The following is an 18684-nucleotide window of genomic DNA, read 5'->3' on the forward strand; positions in this document are numbered from 1 at the left end:
TCTCCAAATGATAGAGTCACAATTCATAACTGTAACTGAGTGACACATATCAGACTTTAATATCTCTTTGACCTGTTCTATAAAATGATTTATTTGACCAACAACCCCAAAAAACACATCTTATTTGTGAGACAAACATTCATAGAGGAAGCAACCTGCATCGCATTTGCTCTGGAGGTTGTCATCTGAACATGATCAGGTCTAGAAGGTGAAAAAACCCCAGATGGTTAGCAACGGTGGGGTGGGGGTGTGGTAAGATTGCGATCCGACCACATGGCTACATATCAGATATGCCTTGTGCAAAAGATCAGAATTTTGTGTTTACTTTGCCGAGAACAAAAAAAAATCAAATCTGGGTCCCATTAAAGTCAAAAATTGTACTTGTAACACTTTTTTTTAGTATAGCTGTACACTTGCGTAATCTGAACTCAAGGTTATTATGATTGTTATTATTATGAGACGAAATTAATGTGTGGCTCTAATTACAGTCTCAGCTACATGTTCCAATTAACTTCCCAGAGTTTACATAATGTCTTTCATCCCCATGAGGCAGTGTGTGAACTGGATGCTTTTCCCAGGATGAGAGAAATACAGTCACTTTAATAACTTCTTAAACAACAACAAAAAAGCCACCCTCATACAAAAGTCACTCTGTGACACTCTTGACACGCAGTTTCTTTTCTTCTGGATAGTATCATTGTGTTTAAAGGGTGGTGGTGGTGGTGGTGGTGGCAAGTGTGAGTGTGAGAAAAATCAACCCGAGAAAACCAATCTGGTTCAGTTTCAGGGCAGGGCTGAGCGAAGGACTGGAGCAAGAGAGAAGGAGGGGGTTGGAAAGAAAGAAAGAAAGGGAGAGGGAGATTTCTATGACTAGCCAGTGGAATGAATGAGCTTCATTATCAGCCCATCTCTAAGCGGTGGTTGTGGGAGGGGATGTGTAGGGAAGAGAAGGGGAAGGGGGTCTCCTACTGTCCCAGGTGAGGGGACGAACAGGTGAACACAGTTATTAGGAGGAAAGCTGAGCCTGCTTTCTCTCTCTTTCGTTCTTTCCCTCTCATTCTGTGTGCTTTATCTTTCACACGCACACTGATCTACTGTTTTCAACAAAGGAAAAGAAAGATTAAAGGTATATGTGTGTGTGTGTGTGTGTGTGTGTGTGTGTGTGTGTGTGTGTGTGTGTGAGATAAAGAACGTAATTGAAAGTTACATTTGAGTCTGATTGAGACATGACACGGCTTTCTTGGGTTCCACGCTATTAGAGCTGAATGATATGTAACATAATGATATGTAAGGCATAAAACACAATGGCGCATGCTATTAGAGAAAACTTGTGGTCAGACACAAAGCCAGAGTTATTGTTACTACCCTGAAGTTGCTTATTTTCCCAGTAACAGCATGTCCTAGAGTATTATATTCCTCTAACATGACAGCAGTTTGCCAGCTATTGCAAATTTGAATTTATTAATAATCACATCATACATGTATCCATGTATAGTTACATTAAATGTTGTCCTTGACGCAAGTTAGATCCTGTTATCACTGGAAGCTATAATTTTTTTTTTACACTTGCCAGCCTTTCTTTTTTTTTCTTTCACTGATTCTGGAAGTTAATAAGATACAAAAATGCAGGCGCAAAGCTCTCGAAAGACTTTCCCACGGCACAAAACTCACTTGCCAGTAGTACAAAGCACTGATACTGGAGACTTCTTCCATGAATTTGCAATAATCTTGCTTTTAATCTTAAAAACACAATGTGTTTTAAAGCGGTTTACTATGTGGTATATCCACCATTCAGAGGATATTGCAGCTACTGCAAAACTCCAGCTAAAGAAGTGACTTATTATGTGAATAAATAAAAGTCTGTGTGAAGCTGACTACAAGCTTCTTCTCTGGACTAGGGCTAAAACGAGTCCTCAAGTAATTCAATTACAAAAATCAATTCATTGAGGCAAATTAATTTGCTTTTAGGCCAAAGAAAACATCAGAAAGTTTCCAAAGTTTGGGATCATTTTAAACAAAAACATAAAGAATACACCGTACCATTTACGATTACCATTTTCAAAGTAATTTAAAATCCATTTTCAGATTTTTTGTTTATATACAGTGCACTTATGTATATACTGTGCCCTTTACAGTGGCGGTGTATAGTAGGGAATGGCGCACGTTTTTACAGCTGGCGATAAATACACAAATTTAGTTCGTGGAAAGTTTTATTAAATTAATAATTTTCCCCATAACCTACTCTACACGGCCACTGCAGAGGGACTTTTTGAATGCAACAGTATTTGTATTTTGGTGTAATATGGCTATTAAATGCACTAAATGGGTTTAGTTGTCGTCGATATTCTTGTATTGCAATTTCAGCAATAAAAATGTAAATTTTTCTAACAAGAAAAAAATTGCTTGTTCATTTAAAGAGTCTTATTTTCTCTCTCTTATTTAGTATCACTCTTTATTCGATGGAATAATCATTAGAATACTCTATTACTAAAATAATGTAATTTTTTTATTTTTTTATTTATTTATTGGAACGTGATAGTGTAAGTGTTTCAGGAAGAGGTAGGTCTTCACCTGTCCGCTGTTCGGACATCTTGGTGAAGTTCATTCCACCATCTCTGTGCCAGAGCATAGAAAAGCCTTGAAGTATACTTTATCCAGACATTATGTTACTTAAATACAATAATGTGTTTTAAGATTTGTATGAAATATTTTTTTGTGAAAACATGTTATTCCTAACGTTCCCGTGAACCCGTGAATTTTCCGAGCTGCGATTTCCGAACTGCAAATTATCAGTGGTTGACTGTATTCACCTGTTTCCCCCTCTCCTTTCTCTCTCACTTTACGTGTCTCTCTTTCTACCTATTTATATCCTCCCTTTAATCTGCTGTAACAGTGCTCGTTAAGGTTTTTGCCGAGGATAGATGGCTAGCCCACAGAGTAGCCGCAGGCCATACTATGATGACAGACCAGACAGAACTTTTCACCCCCAGTGAAATCATCCCTCTTTATTGCTAGTGTTCCAGTGACAGTAGGGCAAAAGAGGAGGGATAAAAAAACAATGAATACCCCTGGTGAAAGCCTGGAGAGTTAAAGTGTGTGTGTGTGTGTGTGTGTGTGTGTGTGTGTGTGTGTGTGTGTGTGTGTGTGTGTGTTGTGTATGCATGTGATCATCATGTGGTCATGTCGACTTTTTGTAGCTTTAGCTTAAGGTCATTTTGCTCTTAATGCCCAGGCTTTGAGGCATAAAAATGACTAAGGATCAGACTGCCTTTAGGGTCTGAGGGCACAGTGGTCAGTGAGTCACCTGAGCAAAGAGGTGTCACTAATATCCACATTGACCTCCACTGCACTTCCCATACCACCCACTTTTGTCTCTTTTTGTAATCTGTGTCTTTCTTACTGTCTATCTCCCCTGTCTCTTTTATTTTTTTCTGTTATTCTCTTTTAGTTCTTTCTGTCTCTCTTAATCTCACTGTCTGTCCCTCTGTCACTTTCTTTGTCCATTTGTTTGACTCATTTCCCCTCACACATTCTCTCTCTCTCTCTCTCTCTCTCTCTCTCTCTCTCTCTCTCTCTCTCTCTCTCTCTCTCTTGCTCTCTCTCTCTCTCTCTCTCTCTCTCTCTCTCTCTCTCTCTCTCTCTCTCTCTCTTTTTTTTTTTCCTCTCACGCTCTTCCTGTATTTTTTCTTTTTTTCTCCCTCTCTCCCTCTCTTTTTTTTCCCTCTCACCTCCTCTCTGATCATTATTCTCAATTACCTTTAGGACATTAGTCTCCATTACATATTGCATTGAGTCCCTGCCCAAAGCATCTCAAATTCCTTATTCACCCTCATAGCTCGCAGATAAGGAGGTGGCGGTGTCTGTTCATTTTCACATGATCACGTCTTTATTTTCAGGGTGGTAACACTTAATATTATGGTGCGTCTATTTCCAAAGTTCAGTCTGAGTGAAACAGGGTGGTTTAAGTGGAGCTCAGCGCAGTGATGAGCTCTCTGTGTGGGACTTTCCATGGATAATGTTTAACACTGTCCCAGAAGACTAATGGGCGTAGCGTTCTCACCGCTAGCACCCTTTTCATGCCGCCGGCTATGCCGCTCATCGGCTTCACTAACATTTATAGGCCCGTCGGTCTCTTGATGTGTCTGAGACCGACCCTGTCTTGCTCCATGTTATCAGGCAGTAGAGCTTTTTAAAAAGCTTTTTAGAGACAAAAATGAAGCCACATATAAACACATGGACACAGGGTTGTGCATGTCAAGGTTATCTCAGCATTTACGTATGTCAATCTCACCATCTAATGCTCACACTATTTGGCACACAAAGAGCACAAAGAGTGGGTAGACTGGCACTTCCTTTCATATATTAAAGACAGCAGATTGTCACCAGGCACTCGTGAAATGGCTTTTCTGTGTGTTCGGATTAAGCGTGAGGAAATTAAGTTTACTCAAAGCTCCTTACCCCCCCGTCTCCATCTGCCCACACTCACTTTATCTCTCTCTGTCTGCTCTTGTGACACTGACACTAATTTTCGCTCAATACCTCCAACGGTCACAGTTCAAGAACTTTGACCCCCTCAGCCTTTCTTCTCTCTAATGGGTTAAGGTTCGTCAGATCAGAACAGACACAGATTCGGTGTGAATTATTAAATTAGTATGACACAGAGTTTCTGTATTTTTCTTGCATGTATTTTGAATTTCGCATTTACCCTTATGTGTGTAATACAATTTTTTTTTGTGGTTATATGTAATATATATATATATATATATATATATATATATATATATATATATATATATATATATATATATATATATATATATATATAAAATATAATGTGTCCAATGTTTTTTGGAGGTTATGTGTGTGCGTCAGAGTGCTGTAATTTGATGCCTAATCTATTGTGTCGTATTGTGCAAAGTCCTGCCCTCAGTTACCTGGGCATTCCAGCTGCCTGGGAACCAAAGCTACTCACTTACCATAAGGGGAAAAAAAGCTCTCGATCTTCATTCCATGTCTCCCACGCATACACACACTGATACACACACACACTGCATACCTGTGTAGTCATGCATGAAGTGGGCTCATGACTACTCACTCTGTCTTTATAGTCGTACTGATCGTATTTTTGTTTTTCTCTATATATTTATCTCATGGTTTTGCACTTTCACTTTTACTATGTAGCAAAAGCCATCACATATTTAACACAATAAAAAAAAAAGTAATTTAACCGATCACAAAGGTTCGAGCTCATCCATGTGTTTTTCTGCATTTGGGGTGAAATTGTTTTCCTTAGTAACTTTAGTAACTTTAGTAACTTCTTTTTCATTATGTTTCTCAAAAGTATAAGTGATATACTGTAAAAGCAACAGAGTTGAAGCATAGAGTTAACAAATTACCAATATAGGTTTAACATGCTAAACCATGCGGGCATTAAAGAGAATCCGAACAAGCTGCATACCATTTTTATTACTAGTATACTTTACACTATAACCACTATTTTACTAAGTTTTCAAAGTGACCCCATTTATCAACATTAACAATATCATTGGAAATAAGGAACAAAGGAAGGTCTCTTGGTGGTCTAGTGGTTAGGATGCGGCGCTCTCACCGCTGCGGCTCGGGTTCGATCCCTGGTCAGGGAACCAACCCCAGCCACTCTTAGTGCCGGTCCCAAGCCCGGATAAACGGGGAGGGTTGCGTTAGGAAGGGCATCCAGCGTAAAAACATGTGCCAAATCAAACATGCGGATGATCTGCTGTGGCGCCCCCTAATGGGAGAAGCCGAAAGAAAGAACGTAATTGGAAATAAGGAACAAAGACCGGGAGAATTTAATTTCTCCTTCCCATGATTTGCAATTCCTGTTGATTTGTCTGAAATATTTTAAACATTTTCTAATTATAACTAATATAAATATGCTGATTGTTATTAAAAGGTAATGTGCAATTCGTGTTCCATAGCACAAGTGTTGTAGATGGTATTAAGTAATTAATCAAACACAAGGACATTGATGTGTGACTAATCCAGTGACTTTAGTCTTGTTTTAGAAAGTTCGTCGTGACACGGTATTCAGTTACACTTTACAACAGAGCATGAAACAAGTCTCGAACTAATACCTGAATTATTACTTACCCAAATTTAAACTAATTATCTTGGGTAAATTATATTGTCAAAGGTTTGTCGACACCTAAACATAAGATTATGTGCTTTTTGAGCATCCCATTCCACATTTAGTTTCCATTTGCAGCTATAACAACCTCCACTCTTCTGGGAAGTTGTTTCACTAGATTTTGGAGTTTGGTTACAAGTAAGGTAATGATGTCGGAGAGGTGAGGAGGCCTGAGGTGCAGTCAGCATTTACATTCATCTCAAAGATGTTGAATATGGTTGAGGTAAGAGCTCTAAGGCAGCCCACTAAAGATCATCCACTCTAACCAATGTAAAGCATATCTTTATATAGATATCTTTATATATTTGTGCACAAGATTATTGTCATGCTGGAACAGGTACCGGTCTCCTAGTTCAACTGAAGGAAAAATGTAATGCTATTGCATCCAAAGACATTCTTTACAATTGTTTGAAGAGCCACATATAGCTGGTAAAGTCAGTTGTCCTAAAACTTTTGTGCATATAGTTTATGTGCATAAGAAAATGAGTTTTATGAATTCATGTGTGAATAATGACCCCTTAAAGTGCTTGTTAGTACAAGATTGCTATTTAATGTTTTAATGAAGAGGTGAGCTAAATCAGAAATACATTGTTTTTATATTTTGTCGTGTGCGGCAGATGTGGTTGGATGGCATTTTAAAGGGCAGTGTCTAAAAAAATGATGAACCACAGCACAAGAGAGAGATGGGAGACTTTTATAATGATTTAAAGACAGAAAACCAGATGGACATAGACACAGTGAAGCGGTCAAAGTTAACACAGAGACATTAATGACTAAAACACAAGAAAATATTCATATAGTCAAGTCAATACAAGTGGCTTTTATTGTTATTTCAGAACAATACACAGTGAATCAAAAACAACGTTTCTCCAGGACCAAGGTGCTCCATGAAACACAAGCTCATGCAAAACACAAAATGAAATTGGACATAAAGTGCACGTGTGCAAACAGCATTAAGTCCAACAAACAAACACCGTGACCGTGCAGCACTGACCAGTACAGTCATGTGTTTTAGTGCAATAAATTGTCCATTTAATAATAAATACCGTACCTGCAAACATTTCATGGTAGTTAGCAGCAGTTTTTTGTGCAAGAAAATTTAAGGAATGTCTTCATTTGAGTGTGTGTATTTTAACATCTTGTATTTATGTGAGTCTAAATTTGAGTTCCTCAACCACACAGATCATTAGGTACCGGGCCGCAAAGAAAGAATTAAAACTTTTACATTTTTTATTTTATTGACTTTTGCATATTTTGAAAGATGGCCACTTGAACCTATGCCAATTTCTTGCACTTCTTTCATAGATTAAGCTTCCACTGATTCTGCATTATGAAGACTTGACTTATAACTATTTAATATAAATAGTATAAATAATATATTAAATAATTAATTAATAATAATATGCACATTTATTGTATTTATTGATTCAACTCCCCTCCACACACACACACACACACACACACACACACACAGATGTCAGGGGCTGCCAAAAATGCTGGTCTAAAGGCAAAATAATTTGTGCCAAATTTATTTGTGTTTTTTTTGTTTTGTTTTTTTACTGCTGTTATTAGTAATCAGAAGAGGGGGATGATGAACTAATTCGTGTGAATTTAATGTAGGATAATTAATTATCCAATTAAATTTGTAGCTATTTGTGTAAAAGAAAATGAAAAAAGCTATAACTCCAATTGGTAACATTCATACCCAATAGTACAGGCACACACACACACACGCACGCGCACGCGCACACACACACACACACTCTCACCTACATTAACATTTACTGTGCTTGACATACTAAGAAGCAGTCAGAGGATGTTAATTCCCAGTGCATTCGTTCTTATGTTTAGTGAAGATAAGCTAATAACCTCGGGACATGCAGTGCCTGGGGACCTGCTGCTTTAATGATTTCATCTGTGTGCAAATTAGATTGGAATGGAAGCTCCTATAATAAGGCAGAAAGCAGAAAAGGTGTGAGCATCTCCCCCTCATCACCTTTACGTGAAAAGGTGATGGCGACAGGAAGTAAGGTTAATAAGATGTTCATGTGGCTTTGGGAACGCCGTGTCCTATTTCTGGACATCAAATTGGAAGAAAAACATGTAAACGCGCTTTGTATAAAAGATACTGCGCGTTCATGCGTCCATAAAAAGACCGGGGGCCTCATGGTGTGCTAAAAGCTTTGCTAATTTTGTTGTCAAGCTTGATTCTTCTGTCTTCCTGTCTTCTTTTCATTGTTTCCCTGCTCACCGTTTTCCCAGCATGCACGTTCTTCAGGCACTGCGTGAACTGCCTGTCACTTTCACCTTCTCTCACTGATTCTATTTAATAGTTGTTCTGCTTCCAGACTCTAAACTGCTTCTACTTTGCTTCTTCCCTACATATTTTCTTTTTAACAGCACATAACGCCCCTAAGGTCCTGTTAGTTTGATCAGGATCTCTGCAGTGACTAAAGAGGATTTCAGGTTAAGTCAGATAGGTTAGCAGCTCATAATTTATACTTTTATTATTAGACGTGCTGAGATCTGTCTTGTATAGGCATAACGTAATGTAATATTTGTTTAGTGTTCCAAATCTCTTGTTGAATTTCTCCAAATTTATTTGAACTAGGAGTAGGTGTGGTTTAGGTTTTTATCAATAAAATTTTTATATGAAATTATTCAAACACTGAAAAAATGGTTTTGTTGGAGTAGTTTTTCACTGGCATTCATTCATTCATTCTTTCACACATTTTTATTTCATTCACCCCTGAACTTCTTTAATCCTACCATCCCAGCTGCATCACTCAAGTTCATCATTTGACGCCCTCAGGTACTTTCTGGGGAGATTAGCAGCTAATGTGAAAGGCTACAAAACCTGTTGAAAAGTGGAAGCTCTGTGGTTAAGACATTGAACTTCTGATCAAAAGTTAATGAGTTCAAATTCCAGCACTACCAAGCTACTGTTACTGGGCCCTTGAGCAAGGCCCCTAACTCTCAACTGCTCAGATGCATATAAGAAGAAATTGTTAGTCTCTGGTTAAGGCTGTCTTCCAAATGCTGTAAATGATAAAGCAAATATATTCAACTTATAACAATTTATCAGATTTATGTTAGTTTGGGTGTTTTGTTAAAAATTGTTAAAACCTATGCAGAACTGAAGAACTATATCAGCTTCAATATAGTTTTATACTGCTTTATATTTTATATGCAAGGCTAATGTATATTGCATGATTCTTTTCTAATTCAAATTATTCACTTGCATAAAGCAACATCATTCCAATATGCAATCCGATTATAGTTATAGAGTTATATAAACATTTCTGTAAAGTAGTAATAATGACATATATGAAGGGATTAATTATATTTTAAAGCTGCTAATGATAAAATACAGATACAGATCAGTACCACTGAAAATAGGATGTACAACGTATAATATCATTTAAAATAAGATTACATACAGTGTATTGACAATGCAGTTTAAAGGAATTGTGGTGATTTAGTATTTGTTTATGCAGATTGTTTTTTTTTTAGTTGCTTGTTGACTCTGATGTCTTTTTAAGATTGAGTATAATAAAAAATACTTTGTCTTAAAATATAGGACAAATCAACATTGATCAATATTAGCAGGCAATTTGAGTCGATTTTGTACATTTTTCTGAATTCTGGCTCACTTCTGTGTTGTATTGAACTGTAGGTCTGAAGATGAATCAGTCAGTAAGTAAGATTTGTAAATGTAAACTTTCGGACTAAATATAACCTTCTGGTTGAGGTAACTGTTTACCCACACACACCCATACTTAAGCAAACACGCAGAAATACATCAACAGCACCCTAAACACAGTCTCTCTGCCTTTTTGTCATCTAGACTTGGGGAATTTCCTGTGGAAAACGGGGGGGGGCTTGTCGCCGAGCCGCACGGAGCGACCCTGTTGTTTTTAGAGTCCTGAAATCGCATACTTTTGTCAGACCAATTAACCCAAGGAAGAATTTGACTTTCTGTGAGGGATGGAGGGAGATAGGGAGGGAGGGGGCACGAGATAAAAGCACAGAGAGGGGGAGGGAGCTGGAGAGAGGGTGGGAGAGACGTTCTATAATCATACCCTGAAAGAAAGAAAACAAAAAACGTGCTAGAAAATAAAAGATCGGGGAGATACGGTGATATTTTTGGGCAGGCGAAGGGACGCCGGAGGTCAGGGTTCAGCACGGGTCATGCGTGTTTCGTATTTCACACGACTATTGTCAGAGAGATTTTTCTCTTTAGAAGTGTGTGTTCATGTGGGTGTATAAGTGGAATATGCAATGAGGCATTTTTGCGAGTGAAATGTAAGTGGCAAAATAAACGAATCCCCTATTCTCATTTGTTTCTACCTCGCTCTCATCACACACTTGATGTTTGTTACCTCGTTACCGCACCGATGCCCCCTCGTACAACCATAATGATTAGGTGGATTGCCACTGCTGCTATGGCAACGTCTACTCTGCCAGGTATGCGAGTGTGTGAGACAGAATTGGAAACTGTAATTATTACGGTGCTGATTAAATTGCGAATGCATGTGCACACATGCTTGTAATAGCCGTATTGATGTTTGGGTGGACAGGAGGCGTTTTCTGCCAGCGTTGATGCGAGTGAGTGAGGCCGACCATAATCGCACATCTGTTGCTTTAATGGACCTAAAGTGCCTTGTGTGTATGAACTCTCTCTGGATGCGTGTTTGTGACATGATGAACGGGGCGAACATGTACTGAAAGTCAACGGGGTTTGTTTACAGAGCTGGGCAGCCAGAGAGAGGGAGAATGGGATGCAGGAAGGCAGCATACAACATGTGTATGCAGCATAGCGTGACAAATGTGGTTGTGTGTGTGTGTGTGTGTGTGTGTGTGTGTGTGTGTGTGTGTGTGTGTGTAACCATGTGGCTGTGCTAATAGGAGAGAGAAGGGGTAACAACCGAGATGCAATGTGAGAGAGTGTATGTAAGGGAAAGGCAGCAAAAAAAGATAGAGAGAGAGAGAGATGGGGAAATTCCTGTCTGTGGGCAGGGAGTTCTTCCTGTTGGAACGAGATGTTTGTACAGCCCAGCTTAGCCGGGATATCCTCCTCCCAGTACCCCTGCCAGGCAGAGACAGAGAGAGACATCACTCAAATGAGAACAAACCTAAGTCAAAAAAATGAACAATTTACCACAAATTATTCAAATTCCTTTGAGTCTGAGACCAAATTTGGAGTCGTGATGTGTTCACACCAGGGATTTAAATATGGGTGTAAAGAAAAATGATTTGAAACTTTTCGAATCAGAAAAGGAAACTTGATAGAAATAGATTTAGCCATTGAATAATCGATGAACACTGCTCTATGAGCAGACAGACAAATAAAAAAAGAGAGGATACATCAACATCTGTTCAATGAATCTATAGCACTCCATAAGTTCTGTCAGTTTTTTCCAGCATGTGGAACTGCTGGCTTTTTAGTCTGTATGTAAATATGTGATATCGTGGATTATGTCTTTTTTTTTTTTTCCTTTTTTTACGTATGATTGTTGGTTTGATTTATTCAGCTTGCTGTATTGTCTGTGTTTATAGCAAGTAAGAAAGTTATAGATTGGGACTTTAATTTGTGGTCATTCATGAGTTCAGGTGTATTAAAAGGTTTAACTGGATCCAATTTATAGATCATTTACTCCAACTCTGTGCTGAACATCGAGAATCCAGTGTAGTTCGTTTTATACACTATAGTTGGTGGTGCAAAATAGCTTGATTAGCTTTTACTGTGAATTTACTTGTCCCACGGCATAGGATAAATACACAGACAGACTAAATAATACCTTGACCTAATTTTAAAAGTTAAGAAATAGATCACTAAAGCTTGTAATGCCATAAATATACTGTAGATGGCAAAAAGAAATAGGCACAACAGCAAAACTTTAAACACAAGCACCTTGTGTGCTTATATAAGTCGAGCTGGACACAATCCAGCACTGTATGAGTTCATTTGACACTGCAGAGGAAGAGAGAAAGTGGAGAAGAGAAAGGACAAGTTCCCACAACAAACACAGTCATGGTGAGGCAGATGTAAATAGAAGTCTTGTTTCGTCTAATGAAATGGAACGGGAAATTCATTTGTGTAATACATGGCTGCTTTAATAGTGCTTTTCATTTTATCAATCCAAGACAAACCCGGCTTCTCAGAAGAGTGATTATGATTCACAAGCTGCTTTTAAAACACACTGACATTAATTCATGTAAAAGTATAATCACTCAATGTACAGGTTGATTACGGTGTCTAATTAAACTATGAGCGAGAAGGCTGCTTCTGTGTAAGGAATGAGATTCAAGAGTGTACTGTCATGTGTACAGGAAACAGAATTTTACACCATGCAATGAAATTCCTACTCTGCGAATCCTCCAAGCAGCTTTTGAAAAGAAAATAAGGACATAAGGAACAAAAGACAGAAGGCAAGTTAACACATTTCTGCAAATGCAAAAAACTACAACGGTGTTTTGGTGCCACATAAAAAAAAACCCCAACAACAACAAGATTAAAGAAATAAAGTCTTAGCTAAACAGGAATAAAGTAGAAATCACAAGAATAAAGTCGTAACAGCAACGGCTGAATTACTGCCGTGCCGGTGTTACACCAGATTCTGTAACCATCTTATTTTTGGCCTCAGAGTGCACTATTGCTCAAATGCAGCTTAAAATTGATGCTACGCAAACAGCGTAAATTCAAACATCAGCGGCCACTGTTTAGAAACAGATAATTAAACTGTACAAAAAAGTCTATTTGAGCAATAGGTAAACATCTAAGGTCACAGAATTGCATTAGTACTTCAGCCGGTTCTGCTACGACTTTCATTCTCATGCTGCTACGACTTTATTTTAGTAACTTCAACTCTATTTTTGTAGAGTTTAACTCTATCTATGTCTCGTAATCTTAGATTTTGAACATGTGGCACTAAAATGCCATCGTAAGAAACACAAGTATGTGCACGTATAAAGTGTACAGTGTGTAAACATCGTAGAAAGGCATGTGCAAAATCTTGCAGAGGTAAATCGGATCCGTGTTGGACATGACGGATGATGCCGTTGTGGAAAAATAATCCATCAAGATGTGGTGTCGTGTGTCAACACTAAGCACAATTTCTTGCGCGATAAAGCGCTTTGTTCCTCTTATACTGCAGTGATTTACCTGTATTTGATGAATGTAAGACAAGATGTAGATTTTCTCCATTTTAATTATTACATTTAAGGTCCAGGTTTGTATGATATCTCGTGTCATAGTAGCTAGTTGCTTGAAAGAACAAACTCAGAGCCTTTATGTAAACAGCGGCATCGCGGATGCTAAATATGCATTATAATTCCATCTGTTTTTGTAGAAGCAACAACATTTATCATCTCTGCAGCTGGAACAGAATCCAGCATACATTTTCATCTGATGCTGTAGGTGTAACACAGCATTTATCATCACTCTCTCTGCGGATAAAAGACGAGGACCCAGCTTGTTTACACACACACACACACACACACACACACACACACACACACACACACACACACACACACACACACACACACACACACACACACAAACGTATACACACACTCTTCAAGGCAGCACAAAGACCAATGCTTTGTCATCACTGCTGATATATTGTCCCAAGCTGTAAAAAATAAGTCAAGACCATGTCTCTATGATCTTATCTTTGCCAATGTTATTAGCATTGCTGTTGTTTACAGTGCGATCTTCCTGCATCTGCGAATGTTTGCCTTTCTTCTTAATTTGGCTGTGTATTTTGGGATGTGTGTGTGCATCAGTGTTTGTGTGTGTGTGTGTGTGTGTGTGTGTGTGTGTGTGTGTGTGTGTGTGTGTGTGTGTGTAAGAAAGATTAGGACACTGGGGCACAGACATCCAGTCAGACAGGCATACGTCACAGAAGCCTTCCTGATCTCTGTGGGAAAGAACTCAGGCCAGAGTATACTGGATTAACCCTGTTAGACACACACACACACACACACACACACACACACACACACACACACACATAAAGCTACAGATACAGTACACATTCACACATGACTCCATTTTCCCTAATGGTTCCGACAAGAATGGTCAGCAAATTCTTCGTCCCTGGGTTTTATTTGCTGTAAGGACACGTTGTGCTCCTCTAGGACATGAGCTAGGCTGTGTACTGACACTGACCTGACACTAATATTACTTTAATCATCCAACCTGCATTTTTCCCAGACTGTTTTCAACTATGTAACATTGTGTATTTCTTCGCTGTCTTCTAGCCAGGGACTGCACAGGACTTTAAAGGGAATACTCAAATGTTTTTTAACGTAATCTCTATCCACTGCATCTGTAGTCAGATTAGAACAGACAAGGATGTGTTTTCCTGTCTAGAAAAAAAAGCACAAGGTTTTATTATTATATTGCTTTATTATAGTCATTTGATATATATATAATTATAATATAATTGATATATTATAAATTATATTTATAATATATCAATTATATTTATAATATAATTGATATATTATAAATATAATTTCAAAATAAATTTAATATTCTTCAAAAAATTTTATTTTATCTTATCTTAAAAATGTCACCCACAATTTTTGGAATTGGATAAAATATTCGAAAGCTATCATTAAAGAATTTGCACAGAATCGCCACCATTGTTTTCTCACTATACAGATGCAATTTCCAGTCTAGAAACATATGGTGTTACATGCCTCAGAGCTGCACGGCTAGAAATGTTCAGCATTCCCAATTATCTCTGCCTAAAACCTTCACTTTTATATTCAGTATGATTTCTTGTGAGAAGAAGTGTTTTTTTGGTTCTTTCATACTCACATATAGTGAGCATACAAAGTCTATGTACTTGTTAGTTGTACATAGTCAAGAGCTTCTGCAGATTTTTCACTGCAATAGCCTTTATAATAAGTGACTGTACATATAATTACATATATACATTACATGGTGTACATATATTTACATATTTATTTTTACTTGTCAATTTGCACAGTTGCTACAATTTGCACGTCTGTTACATGCTAAACTGCATTTTGTTTGTTACTATTTTGTCTGCATTTTGTTTCTTATTACTTATCTAATGACAATAAAGTTGTACTTATAGTTCTAGTGCATCTGTACAAATAAATAAAACATACATTTACCCGATCATCTGGGATTTATAGGACCGCATTATAAAGCAGATACAATGATGCAATAAAATAATGTGGACTAGCAGTGAGGGTATTAACAAATCTTTTTTGTAGCTTTATTTGACCTAATCCAACAGCAGAATAATATAATAACATATTTTTCAGGTATTCATGAACCCTCTAATAAAAATGTAAGCATTTCTGTGTTTACTTCCTGCCAAATCACAATGATTTCCTCACTGAAAAATACTAGGGCGTTAAAATTAAACTGGGACCTTTTGAGATTATAAAAAAAAGTGGAAACTGCATGAATTTTTTGACAGACTCCCCTTCATACAGTTATCCCAGCATTTAACTAACGCCTGGAAAGATTCGGCATTAAAAGTTTTGTCAGTATTTCCAAACCATCATGTCATCAGGGAACCACCATGACCGGAATAGGCAATGGCGTACTGCCTTCTTTTAAATGTTTACACCATTCAGATATCTTACTGCGGCTGAGCATCTTATCACCATACTGTGGTTGAAGTGTTCTGTAGATATCTGCGGGTTGTACGCCTTCGTTCCCAAGAACCAACTTCATTACCACATGCTGTTCCATGCAACCACTAACACTGTTGTCTGCCTTGATTAACGGTCTCTGGACTGGCCCACACTGGCCACATGTGCGCCGCCTATCAGTAATAGGACACACCAGCCACTTACTACTGCGTGTTGTACAGCCATGCTAGCATCCATATTTATATCTGTAACATTAAAAGTCCCGGTTTGACTTGAATGACACTCGTAGTTGTACGAATGAACCAGATTTACAAACTTCTTTACTTATCAGTAATCACCCTTTGCGGGTTTTTTATTTTTTTGTCTTTCTTGAGAAAGTGTAACAATACTTGTGAACTTGTAGCTCAGTGTTTAAGATGTAGGATTTCCGATTGAAAGATACTGAGTTCAAATCCATGCACCACCTAATCTTTGTGCAGCATATGGCCATTAACCTCCAGCTGCTCAGTTGCACTATGGATAAGATCGTCTGCTGAATGTGAATGTTATTCCTTAAAATCAATTTTGCCATCAACTTTCTATCATTTTTCATCCATTTATGTGTTATTTATGCTTCGCATTTGAACAGCGTTGTTCACGCAGAGCCAGAATGTGGTTACTAAAGAGTTACAGGATTTTTCAGGTTTGAGAATTTGAACCATGACATGGGAGTGTCCGCTCATACACCCATGCTCTGACTGTGCACGTGTGTGTGTGTGTGTGTGTGTGTGTGTGTGTGTGTGTGTGTGTGTGTGTGTATATATAAGAGGGAGAGTGTGTGTGTATATGAAAGAGAAAGAGCAAGAAAGGGATATGGATAGATAGATAATGTTATACACACACCTTTTTTTCAGTCGTGGGTTGCATGCTGACATGGCATTACACAGAAAATAGAGGACCGGAAAGAGGGATGATGAAGATCTGGAGCTGGGCCACGACTGATGTAACTGTGTGTGTGTGTGTGTGTGTGTGTGTGTGTGTGTGTGTGTGTGTGTGTGTGTGTGTGTGTGTGTGTTTGTGTGTGTGTGATTTCGCTTGCTTCCTCATCACTTCTGTCGGGATGTCCCTGAGCTTAAACACAAGCCAAAAAGCCACAAAGCTTATTCTATACACACTGGTCTTCTTGCTAAACAAACACACACACACACACACACACACACACACACACACACACACACACACACACAGACATGTACACATGACTGTGCTTCAGAGGGTCTCGCCTACATCAGTCTTTTGTGAATTTCAATAGCCTCATCTACTCTTGTTCGGGGTAATCCTGTTTTCTGTGTGAGTAGGCTAAATGACCGTACAGGTTAGGTCATGTCCTCATCAGCATGACTGAAACACACTGCGAGAAACAAAACCTGAGGCAAAAGTTTCATGCTGCATGTATTTGAACTTTATTATGAACATTACTTATAATATCAATATTAACAATATTAACCAGTAAGTGCTAAATCCTGAGTTACAGTGTCTCAGGCTATCCTCAGATCTGAATGCTTTATAGTCACTAACAGAATCTCAGCAGCCGAGCCAACACTTCCCTCAGTAGCAATCAGACTATTTAACTATTACACTATCGGGCTAGAGCATACTAGCTTCCTTTTTCCATTCAGATGTTCATTCATTGCAGCTCATCTGCAATGCGAATGACTTTAATGATTTTATATAGTATTTAAAAATGCTAAAAATACCTGCTAAATCATGATAAAAACCTGTATTCAAAAAGTCAGTGTTGACAACAGTAACAGCAGGACAAATAAAAAGCCCTGGCGATTGTTTCACTTTAGCGTGATAAAAATTTATTTGTGGACAAAGGAGTTCGCAAATACTACAGTCGGCCCTTCTAATATGTTTTTTGTGTGTGTCCAGCTGTAGCGTTTAGTGCCAATGTACTAAATGCTTTCTGGTTTCAGAATTAAATATGGAACTTTTTTGGCACTCCCTGCTTTTAATGCAATATCTCTGTGTGTGTGTGTGTGTGTGTGTGTGTGTGTGTGTGTGTGTGTGTGTGTGTGTGTGTGTGTGTGTGTGTGTGTGTGTGTGTGTGTGTGTGTGCTGGAGATTTGTTTATAATAAGACCCTTAAGTTATGGCAGTTAGGACAATTAGTCCCAATCAATGTCCTCTAGAAGTCCAGTCTTTACGTTTGTGTGTGTGTGTGTGTGTGTGTGTGTGTGTGTGTGTGTGTGTGTGTGTGTGTGTGTGTGTGTGTGTGTGTGTGTGTGTGTGTGCTGGAGATTTGTTTATAATAAGACCCTTAAGTTATGGCAGTTAGGACAATTAGTCCCAATCAATGTCCTCTAGAAGTCCAGTCTTTACGTTTGTGTGTGTGTGTGTGTGTGTGTGTGTGTGTGTGTGTGTGTGTGTGTGTGTGACAGAAAGGGAGAGAGAGAGAGAGAGAGAGAGAGAGAGAGAGAGAGAGAGAGAGAGAGAGAGAGAGAGAGAGATAGCAATACCCATAGCACTACTTACCTTTCAGTCTATTGAATAGAAGCATGTCTCATGTAACACTGATTGAATGAATCAAATGCAATTGAAGTCATTTTTTCCTCCCTTTTCAACATATTAACTAGAAATCGAGCATAGTTTTAGTGGTGACATCAATTGTCGGACTTACATTTCCGGAATGCAATTCAGTAGATTGCATTGGTTGATCTTGACTAATTAGTCATCTATAGCAAAGTGTGATAAAGAGGAGGTGAACGAGCGGGACAGACTGAAGGACAAAAGTCATTCTTTAGGTATGAATCCCACTTGCACCTCTTGTCAAACAGTCCTGTTTAATAGTAATGTAGAAAATCCTTAACCAAAGTTATAAATAGTGTACAT

General features: G+C 38.3%; 1 protein-coding gene across 3 annotated transcripts in view; it reads left to right on the forward strand.

Annotated features, from left to right (window-relative positions):
* The window catches only part of LOC310732702 (uncharacterized protein), a 53699-nt gene that overhangs the window by 13220 nt on the left and 21795 nt on the right, over positions 1-18684 (forward strand). The window contains exon 1 of one of the 3 annotated variants that reach the window (XM_083553315.1): positions 12120-12203. The exons of the other annotated variants lie outside the window; for them this stretch is intronic. Within the exon in view, the coding sequence (XP_083409441.1) occupies positions 12201-12203 (3 nt within the window). The 5' untranslated portion in view covers positions 12120-12200. Of the gene's footprint in view, positions 1-12119; positions 12204-18684 lie in introns of those variants that run through there. 3 annotated transcript variants of the gene reach the window in all.

This window comes from Silurus aristotelis (assembly GCF_946808225.1).
Source record: "Silurus aristotelis genome assembly, chromosome: 10".
Lineage (NCBI taxonomy): Eukaryota > Metazoa > Chordata > Actinopteri > Siluriformes > Siluridae > Silurus > Silurus aristotelis.